Source organism: Macaca mulatta, chromosome 2 (genome assembly GCF_049350105.2).
Source record: "Macaca mulatta isolate MMU2019108-1 chromosome 2, T2T-MMU8v2.0, whole genome shotgun sequence".
Classification (NCBI taxonomy): domain Eukaryota; kingdom Metazoa; phylum Chordata; class Mammalia; order Primates; family Cercopithecidae; genus Macaca; species Macaca mulatta.
Genome location: NC_133407.1, coordinates 81,083,591 through 81,107,051, shown reverse-complemented (window position 1 = coordinate 81,107,051; position 23,461 = coordinate 81,083,591). Strand labels below are relative to the sequence as shown.

Sequence of the window (23,461 nt, the reverse complement as noted above, 5' to 3'; positions counted from 1 at the left end):
CTGTCTAGATGCCCAGGGCTCTATGATTGCCTCCCAGTGGCTCAGGGCTCCTGATTCATTGTTCAGTATTCTAATTACTTTATTGTTCAGCATTCCAATCTTCTCTCTGTCTGTGTCCTCAGCCCCCATGTGTGTCCCAGTTTCTGGGAGTGGCCAACTTTACTGATCACTGATAAATTAACTCATGACATAGTGTATGGGCTCATTGAAATTTATTTTATCCCTGTTTCACTCCCTTACTGGACTCTCTTTACTTCCTAAATCTCTCCCTCTTATTCGTCATCCTCCAGCATCACAGTCCCTTTTTTAAGCTCTCGTGATTTCTGTCATGGACTACTGAAACAGCCTCTGACTAGTCCATTTGCCTTCTGCCACTTTTAAATATCTCCTCTTTTTTGAATCAGAGTGACCATGCTAATATCCAGTTCTGGTCTTTCCATTTTCCATGTTGACAATAGGAGAAAGACCAAGCTCTAGGGTATAGCTTGAGTCCTTTGATTGTTTGGATCCTCACTGCCTCTTTCTCTGCATGTGCACCTACTCTCTTTCGCACTATAAGTCAGACAATACTGAGGAATGCTTAGTCTCATACACATGCTAAGCTATTTCATACTTTCGTGCCTTTAGATATGTCCTCTCTTCTTTCTAGTATGGTCTTTTTTTCCTTGTCTTTTCTCTGGGGAAGGCCTTCAAAGCCATCTTTCTTCTTCAGCTTATTCTTCCCTTCTTAGATACGGCGATTTCTTGACAGCCTTCCCTAGCCATTTCTACCCTGAGACAGAATGAATTCCCTCTCTCCACTGAACCTTGGATGTAGTTTGTTGATCATGGGTACTGTGTTTTGTTTGCATGTCTTCCTTCTCTACTGAAATGTTGCTCTGTGAGGCCAGGAATGAGGCCAGGTATTCTGGTTTCTAGAGTCCACATTCAGTGTCTTGGTCCATGGTAGGTCTTTAAATATAAATGGAAAGGAATAAATGATTAATGGTCAGAACTCTTGAAGATGATTTTACCTTAGCCTGAAGAAATAATGCTAAGTGGGTGGCAGGGGCAGGGGGTGGGGGAGAATTTTGGGTATGATAGCAGGTCGATCAGGGCTGTATGTTTTTTGAGTTGGGGAACCTAGCTTAAGGCAGGCCCTTGTCTACTGCATCCATGGAAGCTAAGGGGAGGGAATACGTGTGCATCACGTGCTGTCTGGGGTTTGGCAGAGTGGAGACATCAACGCTGATGGTGCCCAGATCCCGGCACTTAACAGCAGACCCCATAGGTTATTAAAGCTGAGAGCCTATCTAGGAAGATTAGCTGCAGGAAATGCTTTAACCACAGAGCAAACAGGCAGTCGCTTGATTAGTGTCTCAGACATGGTATGGCACTGTGGTGTTGGGTTTCCCTCTGAACCATTACTGAGATATTTGAGATCTGGAGCTTCAGTTCTAGCCTGACCTTGCATTTGATTTCCGAATCCATACATCAGCAATGAGCCTTGTTTGCTTCTCTTAGACTGCATTTCCAAGCAGTGAGTTTTGTGTCCCCTGTTTTTGGACATCTGAAAAGGATGCTGAGAATTAACCCATATGGTGTTTGTTTAGGTGGGAAATCCTAAATAGCTTCTGGTACGAGGAGAACACAGTAGCAAATATATCTTTACGGTAATGTGTTTTAAATCAAAAGGGCTCCATATTTTCCCCTGTGTTTGAATGTGACATTCTTGATCATTCCAGACCCACCTGTCTGAGAACACAGGAATCAAAAACAGGAGTCACTCTCGAATTTCACCTCTATTTAATCCATCACAGAAACATACTGGCTTTTCACTGTATATATATAGAAAACCACACCAGGACATTTAAACAAAGTGACACAGATCATCAGCAGATCAACTGGGAATGACGGCTCAATCAAACAAATGTATGTTGAGAATTTCCAAAGGGCAGCTCTCACAGCAGCCAAGCCAAATTTGTTTAGTATACATGAGTTAGCCGCTTAGAAACATTCACTGTGTTGCATGCCAGATGATGACTTTTCTAGGTAAACATCCATTTAGCAGCATATATCCATCCATGAAAGTGTTGGCATGATTTTGATCTATTCTTTCGGACTCCTGAAATTATGACTTCATTCCACTCGTAGCCAAGTACCAAACCCACACATGAACCATTTACGTTAAAAAAAGGAGGTGGGAGCTATACACTTATTTCAAAATGTAATATAATCATTTAAAAGGTAGGAGAAACTCCATAAAATTGACAGGCCATTTCACTTTTCTGACAAGTAATAAAGTAAGCATCATTAAAATGAATGTCAAATTTCAGGGTAGGGAAGCAGCAGGGAAAATACCTACCTTGTTCTTGGTATTTGGAATAGAATGTGGAGTATTTATCCTACCTCAGTCTAAACTTGGAGACATTCCTTTTTTGGGTAATGGGTTGGGAGTTTATTTATAATTGGAATTTCATAATCAGATCCTAAGTAAGAACATTTGGATTCTTCAGAAAAGGGCATTTATTTGTCTTATTAATTCTTCTATTTGAACAATTTACTTTTCTCTTTTAACAGGTGTCACTTAAAGAACAAAAAACTGTATTGAGCACAGTCTTCAAGTCCAAAACAAAAAAGCAAAATGTTTCTTTAAAAAACTCCACAAAAACATAAAACAAAACTTTCTGGCAGAATTTTGAAACTCTAGGCTCATTCTCACTGCCTGCTTTGAAATCTAGCTTGTGTTGTACAAGGTTTAGCTCAGTACTCTGGTTTATTTATCAAAAACTTCTCTTTCTGATTCTTTTCAACTAGAAAATTCTCACTTCTGGGGGCACATTTGCAAGCAGCAAGCTTGAGAATTCTGTTTCTCGACCAAGGGGTAATTATCTGAAATGTGTTGGAAGAGATCATTGTTTTCCAACTTTAACTTCTTCTAGAAGAAAATTCGACACATGTCACTTACCTGGGCAAGCATTCTGAATGGTCAGTAGTCTACAATTCTAGAAAATACCTCTTCCCGTGGTGGCAATGACTTTTGTAAATGAGAGCTTCCTTTGAAATCTGTCAGATTCAGAGCTAAGTGAGGTACAAAGTACAGCTTTCAAAAACGAAACTCCTCATAATTAACTTTTTTTTATTATACTTTCAGTTCTAGGGTACATGTGCATAAAAGTTGGCTCAATTTGAATTTGAGCATCTAGTGTATTTACAGAACCTAAGGGAAGATATAAAGGTAAATGAAACACAGCCCTTGCCCTAAAGTCACTGGAAATCAAAACGAGGAGATGGACGTAAATAAGACTCACTCTAATAGCAACAGGAAAATGATGAAAGGTTATGTTTTGAGGTACATTTTATGTACTTTGTGATCCATAAAGCAAGGAACTCACTCTGGAGCTTGAGGAGATGATGAACATGGATAGTGGGAACTCTTAACAGATGAGATGACACCTAAATGGAGTCTGAAAGGGTTTCAATGTGTAAATCCTCAATGCTGCCTCTTTAGCAAGGCCTTTCATACCTGAAGTCACCACCTGCTCTTACATTTCACCCTGCTTTTTCTGCTGAGCACCTAAGACTTTCTGATGTTCTCTATGTGTGTGTTGGTTTAGTTTCCCCCTTTACCCATCAGGCAGTAAGGTTCACAGGAGCAGGAGTATTGTTGGTCTTGCTCGCTGCTCCCTCTACAGCTCTCAGAACAGTAGGAGGCCCTTACCAGGCAGCAGAGAAATGGAGAAGAAGATCAGAAGACTGACAATGAAAACAACACGGAGAAGTCGCATTCCACAGGATATACAAAATAGATGGGCACATTGACTGTGACCAGTCACAAAAGAACTTTGTGAGGTCCTCAGAAAGATGTGGCTGATTTTTGTGAAGAAGGTTGAAGAACTCTAACCCTCTTATATTTTTCTAAAGTAAATGTCAATCTTGATGACCCAGGATGAAGTTTTATTGGAAAATAAATTTAGTACTCATCCACGAACAAGTGTATGATATGTTCTTCAATCCCTTTATCCAGATTTTTAAAATGGGATGTAGAATATTTTTCTATTTATATTATTACGTATGTGCATCCAAATGTGTATAAATGAGTGACAATCTTTAAATCCATAGAGAGAGCACTAATGTTCATGCATATAGAAATGTAATGACTTGAGTTTACAGCATAATAATCTTGGACCAAGTGAGGATTTGTTGCAAACAAAAGATTTTGTTTAAATATAAATAAATAACAAAGACAATAGCCAGCCATGTTTCCACATGTATTTCACTACTTCTACAATGTAAATTTCACACAGTCCCAAGGATATTATTTATCAAAGCTCATCCCAGGTATTGGGATGAACCAGAAGCTTTCAAAGTCTTGATTGATCACTCTTTGCTGGCAGTTCAGTAGGATTACACAGCCACTCCAAAATCAACGGCCTGGAAGAAAATCATACAAGCCTTGGAACAAAGGCTGGAATGTTAGGTTAGCAACTGCCTTACATTGCAGTAATACATCAATTAATATTCATAAAATATCTAGAGGCATGACCTGGTAAAAGTTCAGAATGAGCTGCCCATGACAATTCAACCTTTTTACCCCCAAAGGAATCCTTTCTACTCCTCACTTTCATATAATAGAACTTTGGGAGAATGGTGGGTGGGGTTTGCCCATCTCTGAACCTAAATGGATTTACAACTCTTGAGAATGTTACCAAGATCATGTCATGTATACACACTCTGGGAATATCTGTCTCATGTTCATTCGTCAGCTAAGAGTTAGGAGGTGTTTTTGGAGGTTCACCAACTGCACCATCGCAATGGAAGAGCATCAAGAAAGTTCTTCATATTCTTTTCTTTGCCACGTGTTTCAAGGCACACATTGTTTTTGAAGTGATGGAATGGGATATTTGTGGGAGGAATTGAACTGCGTTATCCAAGACATAGGGAATTTATGACTTCCCTCATATCCTGCACTTTGGGCTGAAATAATGGAATAGGTTTTCATCCTCTATCACCAAATATTGCTCATTGTTCATTGACCAATAATGCCTCTTTCAAATGTAAACCTTCTTCCAACGTTGTTTAGCCCAGGCTGTTTCCTACATCATTACAGAAACTATGCCAGGGGAGTGTTGTGGAATTAGCTCATCTTTTTGTACCATGCCATTGACTATGTTGATCTTGTTTTACATTTGGTTTCAACAAGTGTTTATTGAGAGATATATTAATAGGGGAGTGATGGAGAATGAATTGTTCATGAACCATTTCATAGTCTTTTGCTATCTGAGTGCAGGTAGACCTGAAAGACAATGACATTTTAGATCTGTCACTTAACTTAATAACTTTTGGCATTTGTATATTTCTCTAAAGCTTACAAAAGATGCTCAACAGCATCACTTACTCTGATTCTTTTTTTTTTTTTTTTTGAGATGAAGTCTCACTCTGTCACCAGGCTGGAGTGCAGTGGCATGATCTCAGCTCACTGCAACATCTGTCTCCTGGGTTCATGCAATTCTCCTGCCTCAGCCTCCTGAGTAGCTGAGATTACAGGCATGCACCACTACACCCAGCTAGTTTTTGTATTTTATTTTATTTTTTTTGTAGTGACAGGTTTCACTATGTTTGTCATGCTGGTCTCGAACTCCAGGCCTCAAGTGATCCACCCACCTGGGCCTCCCAAAGTGCTGGGATTACAGGCGTGAGCCACCGTGCCTGGCCTCTTCTGATTCTTAATACAACTTGGTGTCATATTTTGAGAACCAGTGTCATCTTCTGGAAATACAAATGTGAGCCACATAGTAATTTTAAAATTTCTAGTAGCCACATTAAAGCAGGTAAAACAAAACAGGTAAAATAAATTTTACGAATATGTTTTATTTAGCATAATGTGTCCAAAATTATATTATTTCAGCATGTAATCAATAGACAAAAATTATCAATAAGATATTTTACTTGTGGTATCAAGTGCTTGAAATCTGATTTGTATTTTTAAAACTTACAGCACATCTCAATTGGAAATAGCCACAAGTCATGTGCTCCATTGTCATATATGACTCCTGGCTACCATATATGACAGCATCAAATATGGATAAAGAAACCGAGGCTCAAATACATTAAGGGAATTTTCTGGGGTTATATAACTTGTTTGGTGGACTTGAACCCATTGTGTTCTTCTGGTTTAAAAAGGAATTGGCTTGGATCTATGGTTTATAGATTATTTGAATTTCTTGTGATACTGTAAACTGATACTATAGAACAGGAAGCTGCAGATATTATGAAAAATAATTCTATCAGGTCAGTAAGACTTCTTTATCACTAATTCTAGAAACGCCACATCATTGGTATTTTTTAAAATAAGCTTCATATGGAATTCAGAGGCACAGCCTGGTTTGGGGATAGCTTCTATAGTTTCTGAACTCCTTAAGGCTCATTTCTGTATTCTCTCATTTTTGTATTTATTTGTTCATTGAACATTTACTGTGTACCAGACAATACACTTGGTGCTGCAAAGGCACCAGTGAAGAAAACACACAGGGTCCCTATCCTCATGAAGCTTATGTTTTACAATCTACAAGGTATGGTTAATTCATGGCAGGTGCTGCTGCAAATGTTGGTAGAAACAAATTTAGTTGGTAATGTTTGGTACTGGTTTACTATTCTTCTTCCTGAAGAACTTAGTAAAAGTCTTGAGAAAAGGACATAAATATGTATTATCCATGCAGATACTTTTTGTTTGTTTTTTATTCCTTTGTTTTTTTTTTTTTGAGACGGAGTCTCGCTCTGCCGCCCAGGCTGGAGTGCAGTGGCCGGATCTCAGCTCACTGCAAGCTCCGCCTCCCGGGTTCACGCCATTCTCCTGCCTCAGCCTCCCGAGTAGCTGGGACTACAGGCGCCCGCCACCTCGCCCGGCTAGTTTTTTGTATTTTTTAGTAGAGACGGGGTTTCACCGTGTCAGCCAGGATGGTCTCGATCTCCTGACCTCGTGATCCGCCCGTCTCGGCCTCCCAAAGTGCTGGGATTACAGGCTTGAGCCACCGTGCCCGGCCTTTTTTTTTTTTTTTTTTTTTTTTAAAAAGCAAATTTGTTTGAAGAGGTTGCAGTGTGAAGAGGACATGATATAAACTCTGAACTGATTGTGTTCGGTCGTTAATCTATCAGTATCTTGAGCATTTGGAGTGTGTGTTTGTGTGCACGTACGAGTGTGTGTAAATTTAGTAGTCATTTTCGTTTTCTTCAGTGGGGCATTTTTACCGTACCTTTAAGCAGACTAAGGACACAATTTGTGTGATGCCTTTTGAACATTTATGTTTGAACTTCCCAATTTAGAGAAAGAGAAAAAGGTACCAGCCAATTCCAGTAAAATTGGCTTGCTTTGGCTGATGTTTTCAAGTCAACAAAATCATACTGAATTATTGTAATGAGCTAGAAACATTGCTGGATCATGGGGATTCGGCAGTGAATCAGGCATCCATCCTCCCTGCCCTCATCCCCTTATAATCTAGTGGAGTTTTGGTGGAGGGATGCTTTAATCATCTTTCATACTTGGGCTGTCTTGAATTTGGAGAGTGCATGATCTTTTTGTGACTCACCAAATATTCATGCAACTTTGTTGCAGTTATTTGCTCATTTGTTTTGTGTGTATATTTGACCTGATGTATATAATGCTGTTTCTTGGAAAAATTTGTAATATACTTCTTTTCCATCAGAAAAAAGCAAATTGGCTCAGCTGGTTTTTCGTCAGCCAAGCATTTTCATTTGACCCTTTAAGCTAACTAAACTTTGAAGAAAACGGCAGATATGCCCTACTCTTTGAAATGGTGTCGAGATCCAGGAGGGTTAATTTAAAAATTCATAAATCCTTTGTACTATGCAAATTAATGACCTGTAACCTTTTTTCCAGGTGACTTGTTTTGACTCAACTATGTCCAAATAAATATGTTTATTTAGAAGAGTTCAATGCTACCAAAACCTGACATGTTAAGCATCTCCTATGGCTCATAATATGTACCAGAGATGTGGACCACCCTCTGTTTTCTCATTATGTCAAATAATAGAAAGTGGAAATCACTCTAATCCTTTCTTCTGTGTCTGCCGTACCTCTGCAAATATGATAAACTCAATCCAATTAAAAGTCATTACCTCTCCAAGGCTTGGCCACAGTCTATACCCCTTTGTTTCACAATCCTCTTGATTATCTGCCTTCATCACAAGTAGAATTTCTAGCCAGCATTCACTTCAGTTTTCTCTTAAAAAAAAAAAAAAACGGAATATCACTTTTTGAGTTGATCATTGAGGTCATTTTCTGTGCCATTCACTTGACTCTATTTAATGCAGCCTTATATTACATAAGTTTAATCCTCCTGGGCATTTGCCTTATCTTCCCAACAAGATTGTAAGTCCTTTGAAATCAGCAATTTCACTTTATTCTTTTTTGTGACCCCCTCATGGTGATTTACATGTAGAAGACTTGTTGGCTAAATGATTAATGTTTTGTGGCATATGTTGGATCATAGTTGTTAAGATTTAATAGGGGTGATGAGTATTAAAAAGTTGAATGAAGTGGACATATTAATACAACAACAGCAACAAAACAACAAAGCAACAATAGCAAAAGCCTGTTAAATCATTCTGTATTCTTAGACTTCAGGTATCTTTCCTTTCTTCAGTGCATTTTCTTAACGTTACATGCTTTCGATAGAACTATAACATTTATAGTTTTTTCTCATGACCAGTCATGGTTCATATAGATTTACATGGTTTTATCCACGATATATTTAAGTTAGCAAGAATTTTAGGTGTTTAGATGAATAAATTGAAATTTTTCTTGCTTTCTTTAGCTCTGAGATTCTACAATGCTATTAAAATAGATATTTCAATTGATTATCCTGAAGTTTAAGCAATATGATGCCAGAATATTTTATTTAACTTAATTAGCATAGCTATAGTCTGTTAGAACAAACATTTAAAGAAGGTTTATCAGAATAAATTCCTAAAATGATCAGTAAAAGCACAAAAAAACCCTGAGATATTATTTTTTCTAGAGAATAGCACCTGGATCTAAGTAAGAGTTATTTTATATCATGTTGATATAAGTGGACAGCAAATTATTTTATGAGTATATTACTAAATATGAAGCTCCAAATATGTGAGTTTTGGGTATTCTTTTTTAAAAAGCACCTTGATGAGTGAAAAGCTCCTTTTTTTGAGATCTTTTTTCCCACACCAAATAAATACAGCTCTCAAAATGAATTTTGCTACTTTGGCTTTTTGTTAAGTTACTTTGACTGTTGTAGACATAGGTAGATATTATTTGAGAAAAATTCATTATCTGGTGGGTAGTGTAAGACACCAGAAGACAATAGTACTGACACTTCTCTAAGAACTCCTACTCCAGATTGGTGCCATGCCACTGGAGGTTCCAGGGTGGTCTGGCCAGTCCTCTTTTGAGTACATCACTGTTCTGAGATCCACCAGGACTGTCTCTGGTCAGTTTGGAATAACTTTCAATTCTAGCTGGAAGATAAATATTGTGGTTTGGATCATTTGTAGACTGGTGGGAATTTCACTGGTATCACAGCAGTCCTACCTGATTCACAATAGAACTTCTGGGCTCTTTTCAGTGAAGCAGATCAAGCAGAAATACATATTTAGTTGACATGCGAACTACCCACTACTATATGCTGTTTTCTCTTGGATTACTTTGTAATGGAAATGGGGGCATGTCATTTTAGAACCTGTCGCAATGTTTCATCATTTTATGAGTTATTTAGAAGCATCAGTGAGGGTAAATAATCCCCCCAAAATATTCTGATGCTCACATTACTATGAAGAGCTTAGTGATACTCAGAAATAAATGTGAATGGTACTGCATTTCCACCAATAATCAAAATAAGAGGTTTCTTTAAAGATTTAGTACATATATAGTTCTAATGAACCTAAGGATAGAGGTTCTATGAGACTGGCATGCCCAGCTGCAGAATTACTTATACTCAACTCTTTTAACACTCAGCACTTTTCCTAACCTCATCTTAGGCCTTATTTTATTTCATTGTCACATACGTTAACCATCTATGTCTTCACTACTGAACTTTAAACTACTTGAGGGCAGACAGTTTATCTTATTCAACTCTATTTCTATCCTTAGCAACTTGCACAGCTCCAGGCACAATGTGGTATTTATTGAATAAATGTTTTGGAATAGGTAAATGAATTCAAGTCTGAGCAGTAGCATCTTTGGCAAAGATTATCACCTCAACACTTCAATCATCACATTCCTCTTTTAATGCTAGAAAAAGATTTAAATCTGTGCACTTTTCTAGTCTATCCACAAAATTTCAATTGGAATGTGCAATTGAAGCATTCACACAAAACTAGTGAAGTCTGGGACATCTGTTTAATCCTTCACTTTTCATAGTATGGAGCCCACCAAAGATTTTGAAAGTCGAATGTATATTTATTCCACAGAGGAAACTTTATCAACCAGTGCAAAAGTTTACTGGCACTAGCTGGTGATATAATGGGTAGCTTAAATCCTGCTAACTGCAAATAATTTTTCAACAGTGTTTATGATTGTGGTAGAGTTTAGTGAGGCAGAAGTACAGATAATATAAATATTTCGACAAAAGCCGATTGTACTGCAGCCATAAATAAATTAGACCCAGTTTGTAAATAAATTTAGTTTTTGCCAGCAAACATTTATAATCCTCTCTTGCTGCAAACGATAGTAATTTATACAGAAGAGGTCCTGAATGCATTTTTTTTTTAAAGTCAGTTCGCATTAGAAGGCAGTGCCTGGTGCCCATCAAGTGTCTTAGACTGTGTGACTCAATTAGACATGAAGGATACTGTACAGACCACCTAATGCTACTAGTTATTGTACATGTTGATAGTGACAATTTCCAGAGACCATACATAGTTTGGTAGTCTATGAAGTTGTCATATTATATCATTCCCTTAAATACCTAGCTTGTGTTACCACTTAGCAATGTTGAAATTACCCCCTCTCAAATTATAAGTGCTATTTGGTGTATGTATACACATACACATAGCACATCTGTTCATATTTTTCTGCAAACATTTTTAATCAAAATATATGTTTTCTCATACTTAGAAAAAGCAAAAAACCTTTCTTTATGTTTTTCAATGACATTCTCTTCATCTCTGTGGTTTTGAATGATTTTACATTTAATATGATGTGGTATTGGGAAACTCAATATGGGGGCCTTTAGAGCTTAGAATGGGAGCAGAAAATTGCACTCCTTAGCAACATCTAAAGTTGTTTAACACTGAAGATACTGTGATTGCAATGGGGTAGAGTTCAAGCTAAAATTAAGTAAATCAAGGAATTTTCTTCACAGAATCACTTTAAGATGAGAAATTACTGTTGTCTTTTAGTTACCAAACCTTGCACGAACAAGGACCATTGCTCATTTTCAAATAAAACATTTTGAGACGCTAACAAAATTTCATTCTTTTGGGCACTCTCTGCTTCTTATCAAACCAAGAGTGTGGTTGAGTTAGTGTTCTATTGCTCGTTCATATTCCTTTTTACTGGCAAGCCATTGCTACAACTCCCTCTTCTGCCAGACATGCATAATTATTTTCTTTTCTTTATGTAAGACTCCTGGCTGTAAGAAAGTTCTTCTGTTTTGTAGTAATAGGGAAGGGTCTGCATCAAGTCAGCTGTGAGAATGAATTTGAACTTACATTTACACTGTTTATCCAGTTCTCCTACATGCCTATCTTTGTTTGCCATGTGGTAGAAGGTAGATCTCAATCTCATTTCCTTTTTGATCTTCATCTTTTAGGGGTTGTTTTTAATATTTTCACCCAGAATATATTAGAATTATAGCCTCCTTGCTACAGAATGCACACCACCCTCCTTCCTTTAGCGTGTAGCTCCTGAGTTTTGGTCTGTCCTTTGGAGGCAAGAAGGATCTCTGCCAAAAGCCACCAAGCCACACTTAGGTAATTATAATAAACAAGTTGGGGCTCTCATTTCACATGCAGAGCTGAATGAAGCAGAGCTGTGGTCACAGGGATCCCAGTTGCTCCTCCATTAGCAATGGCACATTAATGCTCCCTCATGTCTCTGCCCACCTTTAAACACTTTTTTTTAAAGGAAGTAAATCCGGTCACTCTTTAGCATGTGAAGGGATGCAGCTTTCTTTTGAAACCACCATCAACAACATAAACAAATTAGAGGTAGTAAACCACACGTTCTGCCCACACATAAACCACAGTCCTCACCAGAGGGCAGTCTACTTAATGTGAGAATAACAGCCCAGTTTTATAAGCCTCTACTGGGAATAAGTTCCAGTTTCACTGGTTAGAGCAAGGTTAGGCAGCCAGAGCACAGTCTCTCCTAGGTTACATGTTGGGAGAGACCAAACCAATTCTCAGAGTGTCTTTCCAGAAAATACATTTTATAAGCTTTTGGTACACCAAATTTTGACCACCTTCTGGTTTTTACTATGTAGAACTGGGATCGCTTGAGTGGAATGGACCTGGGATGAACTTGTCCAACGTGCTTATTTTATGGATAGGGAAACAGAGACCCCAAGCAGCTACAACTCTCAGGCTCTGCCTCTCAAGGTTACTCTAGGGTTCAGCAACATATTGACGCAAGCACAACTCCATGCCAGAACTTGTGACCCTCCTGCTTTCTCCAAATGCAAATGGCATAGTTTACAATCCTCCATCTTGACCCATATGGGAGTTGTAAAATATTCTCTATACCTTCCTGATGCTGATATACTTCCTTTCTTGACAATGGTTAGTCCTCAACTAATGTGTCCAGCCCTAAACTAATGTGTTCCGTCATCAGTAAATTCCTGACTGTGATAGTCTTTTCTTAAATACCTGTTTAAACAGTAATTTAGATAAGAATGTCCCATTTGTGTGCAACAGGAAATGCCTGCCTTCTTTTAGATACGCTGGCAAATAATTACTGTAGATATGGCTGGAATACTGAAAGGCTGTACTCTGGTCATTTCAGATTGCCTGAGGAGTAACCACCCAGTCTGCTGCAGCGTGAATTCAGGACAGTTCTACTTTCCTCTAAATGAATCTGAAGGAAAATCACTTTGGGGACATAGAAAGCTTATGAAAAACAAGCACATCGGGTCCGTCAGAGGTTGCCAAAAGTCTCTTAAAAATTTGTACTGTCAAAAGAAAGTCAAGGCACATAGTTAGAATGTAAAAGAAACACTATCTATCTGATATGTGATAAGTCTGTTCTTACCTGGTCATTCCAGTGGATATTGGTGACGGTGGCTCCTTAACAACAGAATAAGCCAAACATTAACCAGCTCATGTTTTCCTTTGGAATAGTACTCACAGAACTTTAATGTCTGCGTTCGCTGTTTTAGATTCAGTAACCAGATACCAAATGGCTTTACTGGTACCTCAAGTATGAATTTTCTAGCAATTTATTTCCATTACCATTTGACAAAAGCTTAGTTCCATCTCTGAAGAGAAAGTTTTGGAAGAGGCGAAGCCCAGTTTTTAATTGCTTAGGAGCTACTAGTTTAATTCCCAAATCATACTTATTTAGTGAAATGTCTGTGAAATTCCTAGAGGAGTAGAAAATCTCTTAACCAGATTTAAAAGCCACAGGACATGCAACAGTATGCCACAGTATCAGGAGAAAAATAAAAGTTTGCTCATTGATTTTGTCTCTTATTTTCCATCCATATCACACTCTTTGCCATCTCCCTTGCTATCTTGCCTCCCAATACTTCCATTCTGAGTCTTTCTGACAGCTCTTAAGTGAAATATTTTCAGGAAACACTGGGGGAAAAGTTCCATAAGGAAGACATGGAATAGCATGATACAAGGAAGTAGCAAATACTGAAAGTGCAAGGAAGCTTAGAGGGTCATTAAAAAATTTCCAGTGCCAAGCCATGTTGATAGATTATTTCCAGACATAATGGTGTCTAGAGACACGGGTTCTACAGATTCAGCCCAGTGTCCAGACACTCCATTTAAGTCTCTTTTCTTCTCACTGCCCTCTGGAGCGGGACATGCTAAAGACTATATCCATCAGCAGTTCCCATTCTATTCAATGTCTCTGTTTCTAAGCCTGTAATTCTGCACCCTTGCTACAGTCCTCTACAGCTTGTTTAAGTCAGTTTTCTGGAAATTCATTTTCCCTACTTTTACTAGTTTCCTTTCTTCATTTCGTTGGGATCTTAAATTTCATTATCTTGGGGCCATTCTCATAGAAGATTTTGCTGGCCAGTTCATAGCCTCCTTCTTTGTTCTGTTTGTGCATCTGGCATTACTTGAGCTCCACCCTTTTCCCCAAGCCCAGCACGTGTTTGTTCACTGTGTTGCTGGTGCAGAAGAGCTGGCTCCCGAAGCCCTCTGCTTTCTCACAAACATGCCTCTGTAACTGCTCTGGAATTGTCCTAACAAGGGAAGAAGAGCATGTCCGGTTTTAATTTTGTAAGGAAATTGATGTCTTCCCCCTCCCTTCCCTGCCACACTGTTAGCAGGCATCAGCTCATGGACTTGTGCTTATGTGCTCACGTCCTACCAGGAGGTCCCTAGTGGGGCTTTGAGGTTTGGCCGAGCCTGCTCTCCTCCTAGAGCAGGGCACACATCCTCTGCTCTCAGCCACGTGTAATCCTTCCTGTCTGCTTGCAAGTTGGGCACAAAGTACTGGTGCTTGGGCCCACCCTCTTCTTTAGTAGCAATTAACCTTTACTACAGAGCTTCCTTTGAAGTTTGCTCATGTTTTTATTACAAAACTGCAATGAGGAATATAATGGGGGGAAATGTCTAAATTTCTGAGTTACCTAATCTGTTCAATTCCCTAGTTGAGCTCCTCTTGGCAGTTGTTTCATGTAGTTATGATCTCAACCAGTCTGCCCGAGATCTCAAATCATGTTTCTGTCTCAGCCTATTTTTAAGATTAGAGAGCTATTACACACACACCCCCCTACACACACATTGCAAATACACATGGATGTGTGTATTATATGCATATATGTGTACAGTTGAGTATAAATAATTAACTTCTTACTTCATAACTACAGAAATCAGTCTTACTTTATAGTCAAACTATGTATATATGCTCTTAATAAATATTAAACTTTTTAGTTGCTAAATATTTTCTATCAATGAACTAATGTGAAGAGTAGAGAGAAAAATTATTCATGTTACTATCACGAATGATAATGCTGAGTGATAAGTATTATGATGGGCATTAATGGTGAAACTCAGGATTTTGAATGGCATCTGCCCAGATTTTGCAGTTAAACTAGACAGAAAGGCCAAAAGAAACAAATGGTGAGTTATATAAAACCCACAAAAAGAGAAGGCATTTAGGCCAGGCTTGCAAATAAGAACCAAAGAATTACGAGTGAAAATGGCATTTTTTTTTTTTCTAGGCTGCCTTTCACAGGCGCTCAAATAAATGAAATAATTTTTTTTTCTGCTTTTCACTCAGCAGTAAATCACTCATTGGTAATCCAAGGTTGGTAGAAAAGCAACTATAAAACTCAAAGAAAATTCAAGAGAATCTTTTTTTCCCTTCTGTAGCTAAGGACTTTCTAAGAAAAATGTAAAAATCACAGAAGAAATATAGACTTAGTTCCATAAAAGTTAAAAAAAATTGAAATACCAAATGGCAAATTGTCTACTGGGAAAATTTAAAATACGATATCCAAGGGCTAATTTATTTATCATTAATAAGACAGACATAAAAGCCTAATTAAAAGTGAGAAAAAACAATGAACAATTTGCAAATAAAGAAATTTGAATGACAAATAAGAATATTTAGTTTCTGTAATCAACTGAGATGTGAATTAAGCAGTAATAGATAATTTTCTGCATTAAAAACAAGACATAATAATAATTGACAGTATAATTTGTAGGAGTGTAAATTGCGATACACTTTCTGAAAAGCGATCTGTCAATACCCACTAAGTTTTCTTATAGGAATCTAACCTAAGGAAATTGAAATGGATGAAAATAAAAATTTATGTTAAGGAAGGCTCATTTTCATATTTATGATATCAGAAAATTAGAAGCAACATAAATAAAATCCATGGAAATAGTTCAGCTATTGTGGATTCACATAATGGAATATTATACAGCAATTAAATGTAGTTTTAGAAAATAGTGAAATATACAAAAGCAAGTGATTATAATAAACTATAATGAAGTGAAAAAGTCAAAAACCAAACTATTCACATATTGTGGCTACAATTTTGATAAAACAAACAAACTTTAAAACATATCTTTAAGGATCAAAAAACAAGTTGCCTAAGAGTTAAAGGGAGGACTGGGTTTGGACACCCAGCTAGTCTCAGCTGACTTTGGATCTATTGAATATCAGGTCCTACATCTGCAAAATGGAAGATTATTCTTATCATCATTTTCTCACTGGATTGTTTTGAGCATTAAAATGAGAAAATGTAGATACATCTATGAAAGTTACTAGTATTGGTATTATTTCTGCAATTTCTTCTCTTTGAAGATTCTGATATGTTTTCAAAATGGAATACTTTTCAAGTGGAAACTTATGGTAGTTAATCAAAGACACATATAAATAAATATAATATAATCAAAATGTGGCCTTTCCCTTGGTCTCTGAGGAAATTAGAACACTTAAAATTTGAATCGAAAAGGTTGATTTCCAAGAGCAATTTCCCAAATCATTTGTCTCAAATCCAACAATGTGCTTGTCTTTCTTTCCTCACTCAGTTAATGGCATGCCTAAAGGATGCATGAAGCAAATTACAGTAGCAGACAGCTCAGCTCCAAGAAGTTACAAGGGTTATTTATCTTTATGGGACCACTGATATATACGGCACTTCTTACCTGATACTTACCTATTGTAAGTGTGCCCAATCTGTCAGTGTGATATCTGAGAAATGCTTTAATTAACTATAGTTATAGCTGAGGGAAAGGATCTACCAATTTTTTCCCAATAACAGAGATTTAATGGGGATATGATAATTGAAGTAATTTATCATTTAGATGAAATGTTTTAGCAGCTTTTTGGTTAGCTCTTGAGTAACATATATGGAAGCATTAGTTTATTTTGGTTTATACAAATATTCAATGTGGTATGATAAACTGCATTTGCTGTTGAAAATTTCATAATGCTAGATTACATTGAAATATTTTTGCTTGTTTTAATACATAAAACTCAGCAGCTTAATATTTTCACTTTTGTCATCACAGCCTTTTTAATATTTAATTTGGATGATACTAGATTAAAAGTGGCTTGAAAACAAATTGCCTGCGCTTGCATGGCTATTTAGTGCTTGCATATGGATGAATAGGTCCATGAGTTCTTGTGGATTTGCTTGAGCTATATAAGTTGTTCTTTAGGTTTAATTGTACATTTTTGTCATTGTAAGCAGAATTGCATTCAGGCTTTAAGTTCAAATTCTTCTGTGCAGCTGCCTGGGCACACATGAATATTTTGTCTCCACAGGAACAGAAATCTAAATGTACTCACTTAGATTATGCATTGGGAGAGTTTGTGGGTAATTCAGAGGTCACTGTATAAGCTATGCCATTGGGAGGGCACAGATGGGCTTGTCGTCTCTATGCTTTTTTTTTTTTTTTTGACACATGGTCTCACTGTGTTGCCCAGGCTGGAGTGTAATAGTGTGATCTCAGCTCATTGCATCCTCTGCCTCCTGGGCTCAAGCAATTCTTGTGCCTCAGCCTCCAGAGTGCTGGGACTACAGGCATGCACCACCATGCCCGGCTAATTTTTTGTACTTTTGGTAGAGATGGGATTTCGTCGTGTTGCCCAGACTGGTTTCGAACTCTTGAACTCAGGCAATCCGCCTGCCTCCCAAAAGTGCTAGGTCTCCCAAAGTGCTAGGATTACAGGCGTAAGCCACCACACCTGGCCTCTATCATTTTTTAAAGATCACTTTCATGAAACTGAAAGTATGACTGATTTGACTCTTTGAGGAAGTAGGGGAAATTTTACTGACCTTTAATAGATAATTACTGGCGGAATACTGTTCTATTTATTTTGGTGCCTTTTGGTTTCCTCCTGCTTACATGGACACATTTACAGAGTACACAATGTTTTACAACTTATATTTCTCAAGAAAAACACAATTCTAACAATGGGGGAGAAATCTCTTTCGGAATAACTTGGCATTTGCAGTAGTAAGTGTTACAGTTCTGAAGAGATGTTTTTCTAGGTTTTTACATGTGCTAAGACCATTAGTGAGCTTTCAAATATGAGGTTGAAGTGCAAAACCTCCCTGAAGGATAAAATTAGATGGACTTTTCGAGTATGTTTGGACCTTAAAGTATACTTCTCTGATAATATTTCTTTGCAGAATTATTAAAATTGTTTCCTTTGATGTTGGGTTTGGAGAAAAGTTGGTGATTCATCACGTTCTATTTCTATAGGTTTAAAGGTCCTTTGTAGGATCAAAAGTTTCCTATACTTGGTAAAAAAGTATTGACTTGGATTCATAGTTTAATAAAATGATATGTTAGATTAATTATATATTTAACAAGTATTCATTAAACACCTATATGCGGATCACTTGGACAATTCCGAAAAGGTGAGAGTCCTAACATCTCCCATCACGGACCTATTTCCTAGTTGGGAACTAAACAGTCATACACATTAAACCCTAAGCAGCAATGCATGGTACTTGATTGCCAAACTGAGGGATGAAATTATGTAATAATTCAAGGAAGGGAATACTAGTGTTAAATGAGATGGTGATAGGACCAGCTAGAACTTGACCCAGGAGGATGGCCAGAAGTTTGTTGGGCAGTGGAGCAGAGAGAGGAGTGGCAGGCAGGAAGAAGAAATACTCACTGAGCTCAGAAGAGAGTAATAAGCTTACTCTAGCTTGGGGGTTCCCTTTGAGGACCACTGAGAATCAGATGGAAAGGAAGAATGGTTTCAAAATGACAGAGATTTTAGTCCAAGCCTAAGAGGTTTATACTTTACCTGCAGACACTGGAGATTATTGAAGGCTGTCAAACAGGAAAATAGGTCTGCCAGGAAGGTAAACTCAGCAGTGTTAAATAGGCTCAGTGTTGATGGATAGTGGAAAGAAGCTGGAGGTTGAGACCCATTTAAAGGACTGTGAAAATATTTAGGTGTGAAAATGTGGATTTGAAAAAATTGGATGAAGGTTAGAATCTTGCAAGAACATACAGCATTTAGTGACTGAACAGTTTGGAAGATAAAGGAGAGAAAATGGCTATGTTATTTTAAAGCCTCAAACATGGATAATTAAGGAAAAGATAGTATTCATAGTAGAAAGAGGAAAGTGAACAAGAGAATCAATTTGAGGGCAGATGATAAGGTACAAGATTTTGGACATGCTGAACTTGAATGATAATGAGCTTGTATGTTGAGAACCTATGTCCCATAGGTATAAGATTGGGTTCTGGAATTCAGTTGTATGCTTGGTTTAAATGGCATTATCTTAGTGTTTGAACCAAGAACCAAGCACCTCATTAAACAATACTTTTGCATGTACTATCACTTTACCCTTCATAAAACTTTAAGAGACAGGAGTCATTACTTGATGGGCAATTGCTAATGAGTGTTATAGTTTGTTACAATAATGAATCTGAATAATGAAGGTCTTCTATCTTCTAGCCCGATAAACTCTCTTAGAAGACTTTAATTTATAGAACTGCAGGATTGGTAGTGTCTTAAAGGTCACCTAGTATAATCACCAACTTGATGCTGAAATGTCTCCACATTATCCTTAACTCATGGTTATGCAGGCTATAGTAGAACCCTGATCATGCAGCTGGAGGCAACCCATTTTACCTTTTTTTCTTTTTTTTGAGAGGGGCTTTCACTGTCTTGCCAGGCTGGTGTGCAGTGAAACAATCATAGATCACTGCAGCCTTCTCTAGCTCAAGCAATCCTCCCACCTCAGCCTCCCAAGTAGCTGGGACTACAGGTGCATACCACCACATCCAGCTAATTTTTCAAAGTATTAACTTTTGACTAGCTCAACTGAAGTCTGTTTCTTTGTAATTTTCACCCATTTTTCTTAGTTCTTTCCTTGAAGTTCTATGAATCAAATAAATCAGGTATGACTTCTGATTTGTAATCCTAGCAGACAAGAAACATGTGTTCATTTGCTTTGAGACAACTGAAATCCCCATTGACTGGTTTCATAACCATCCCCATACAAGTTTCATAGAGGTCTTAAGGTCTCACATGGTCCACTCGTTTACTTCAAGTATGATGCTGTGCTGCTTTGGGAGTCCTCAGGGCCTCGGTGCTCAGTGCCCTGTACCCTAACTCCTAGCTACCTAACCCTGCTGTCTGCTTGAAGGGCTTGCCACCTCCTCAGATGCTGCTCTGTGAAGATGAGCAGTACCCCATATAAAGCATTTCTGATCTCCCTCATTTCTCAGTCTGGAGGAAATTCTGTCTTTTTGGTGCATCTCAAGGGACCCTTCCTCTCTCTTTCCCTGCTGGAAAATTTACCTAATTTCTTTAACGATTTTAGCTTTTACAAATATCCAGAGGCATCACCGGCTTCAAGTAACTTTAACTTTCTGCTCTGCATAAGTTACTGAGGCAAGGAAGTACCAAGGGATTGGTGACATGTTCAAAATTGGAAAGGAAATACAGAGAAAGAAAAAACACAAATTAATATTCCAATAAATAATCCTGCCACACACATTTAAACCTTGTTGCACATGGCAGCCTTTGGAATCTTTGATGACTCTCCTACATTTATTCCAAATAACATTGCATGACAAAACTTTCTAATATATCTTAGAATCCTGTCAGCTCCCAATTTGGGATTGTTTGAGGGTTGTAGTTACACACATGTTTACTTCTTGTCTGTACTTTAGTCAGACCATTAATGAAGTTGCTGATTGTTTCCCAGATGGATAATGAATTGAACTAGCCCATGCAAGTATTGACAATTGAGGATTAGCTCATTTGATTTATGGATTCACCACAGATAAAACACAGAGGCCATAATCTCTAGCCTCTCCCTGGCCTGTGAATAATAAAGATTTTAATGAAGGCACGTCGCAACAATGGTCTTTCCTATTTAGCCTTCAAAGAACACCATAGTAAGGTGTCTACCCCTGTGGAATTTTGTCTCTTCAATATTAGAAGGAATTCATGAAGTTTTTATCTATTCACAGATAATGAGTGTGTATATGGCACCTACCCTGAAATACCCTTGGAAGAAATGCCAGATGCAGATGGAGTAGCCAGTACTCCCTCCCTCAATATTCAAGAGCCATGCTCTCCTGCCACATCCAGTGAAGCATTCACTCCAAAGGAGGGTTCTCCTTACAAAGCCCCCATCTACATCCCTGATGATATTCCCATTCCTGCTGAGTTTGAACTTCGAGAGTCAAATATGCCTGGAGCAGGACTAGGAATATGGACCAAAAGGAAGATCGAAGTAGGTGAAAAGTTTGGGCCTTATGTGGGAGAGCAGAGGTCAAACCTGAAAGACCCCAGTTATGGATGGGAGGTAAGACTGTATTTTGAGTTAACACATTTATATATTGCAGCTGTGTAAAGAAGAGATTGTTTAAGCAGCCACAAAATAAGCAAATTATATTTGTTACAATATGTTTTCAGTAGGTTTTTAAGAATAAACTTTCTGGCCAGGCGCGGTGGCTCACGCCTGTAATCCCAGCGCTTTTAGAAGCCGAGGCGGGTGGATCACGAGGTCAGGAGATCGAGACCATCCTAACGAACACAGTGAAACCCCGTCTCTACTAAAAAAATACAAAAAAATTAGCCGGACGTGGTGGCGGGCGCCTGTAGTCCCAGCTACTTGGGAGCCTGAGGCAGGAGAATGGTGTGAACCTGGGAGGCGGAGCTTGCAATGAGCCGAGATCGCGCCCCGCACTCCAGCCTGGGAGACAGAGCAAGACTCCGTCTCAATAAATAAATAAATAAATAAATAAATAAATAAATAAATAAGCTTCCTTTACAATCTCACTTCTTAATAGAAACAATGTATTGATTAAAGGTATAGCATGATAGGAGGCAACCCAACCTAATATATTGTCAAAGAATAGTATTGATTTGAAAAAATACTAAAGGAAGAAGATACGATTTTATAGTTAATGTTTGGAAACATTGGCTATGATCATATGTAGCATGTGGCATTAGCAAACAAGCGTAATCACATGGCATGTTTATTGCATTTTATCTTTTTTGGGGTGGGGAGTTGGAGGATTGGAGGAAAACATTTGTTTTCTCTATTTTGTGGCTATAAGTTAATCTGGTTTTATTTTCATTTTGTGGTATGTTCTTCTAATACATTTTGCCTCTCTTTTGATAACCCTGCTTTAATTATACATGCTTTCAGAATGTCAGCACTGTACTCATCACTGAATTATGTTATGGTTCTTTATATTCAAATGATTTAATGAGTAATTCATGCATCAAAACAGCACACAAAATGGTTATGAAAATTAGTCCCTTGTTTCAGCCATATTTTCCATAAAATCCATTTGGCAACATCTAAGAATTAGAAGTTATAGTCTGATTTAAGAATCTAAATTAAATTTATTTCAATAAAGGTAACTATGTTATTCTTCTGAGTGTAAGTTTTATACAGATTCAGTAGATATATATACTTTCCATTTATTTCTGTAGTTGGAAAACTTTTGTGCTTGACTCATAACATCATAATTTCTGGAAAATCTTGTCTCTATCTGAAAAACTTGTAGACAGTTTCTGCAGGGGTAAGATATTTTTTAGAGATGTGATTGACCTTTGGTTTCATAGCATTTCAGTAGACAGAAATCAGATAAACTAGATTTATTTTGGTATGTTTCCTTAATATTTATGATCATTAATAGAATATCTGGTTAGCTTTTAAATAGAAATGAATATTCAGTGCCTTCAGGACTTAATTTCAACTTTTTGTCCTCTTGCTTTATATGTATCCTCTTGTGAAATCTGTTCAAAATGCCATAATAAAAGCAATTCTTGTTCAAATTCTGAAATGCCAGGATCTGGCTTTCACATGATTCAAGTGAGAAATCCTTCCTTAGTTTCGTTCTTAACCGTAGCCCCAGTAAAGCTGAGGTTTAGCTGCATTGCCTTTAGACACGTGTACTGATAAGAGAGTTTTTAAAAATCACTGTAGCATTAACTGATATGTGAGTTGAATACGTTTTAAACCAAATGCGTACAAACTTTACGTCATTATTGTTCACCTTAAAATAATGGCTATAAACATTCTTATAATAAGTAACTCATTAAACTTTTATTACAAAATCTCCAGAGTTAAGCAACAAGTGCAATACTCATCAAGATTATCCAGAAGGCTTGGAATAAACCACAGCTTAATAATGAAATCATTTTTCAATTACAGGTTTGGTAAATGCAGGACTGTGCCTTTTTAAACATAATGCCTATGGATTGGTGGATGAACCTGGGGAAAATTCTGCATTTGGAGGAAATTCAAAAATAATTATTTTTTCTCCTTGGAGTGAAATGTCTTCAACATATACACTGGCA

General features: G+C 37.6%; 1 protein-coding gene and 1 long non-coding RNA gene across 11 annotated transcripts in view; one reads left to right on the top strand and one right to left on the bottom strand.

The window, feature by feature from the left end:
* The window catches only part of MECOM (MDS1 and EVI1 complex locus), a 594,123-nt gene that overhangs the window by 275,851 nt on the left and 294,811 nt on the right, over positions 1 to 23,461 (top strand). For all 10 annotated transcript variants that reach the window (XM_001093583.5, XM_015131663.3, XM_015131662.3 and 7 more), the window contains one exon: positions 21,115 to 21,452. In XM_001093583.5, the coding sequence (XP_001093583.4) occupies positions 21,115 to 21,452 (338 nt within the window). The remainder of the gene's footprint in view (positions 1 to 21,114; positions 21,453 to 23,461) is intronic.
* LOC144339440 (uncharacterized) lies at positions 4,249 to 13,357 on the bottom strand. The gene is made up of 3 exons (XR_013414464.1): positions 13,220 to 13,357; positions 8,116 to 8,221; positions 4,249 to 4,413 (listed from the first exon to the last, which is right to left on the bottom strand). It is a non-coding gene; the product is annotated as an uncharacterized LOC144339440 (long non-coding RNA).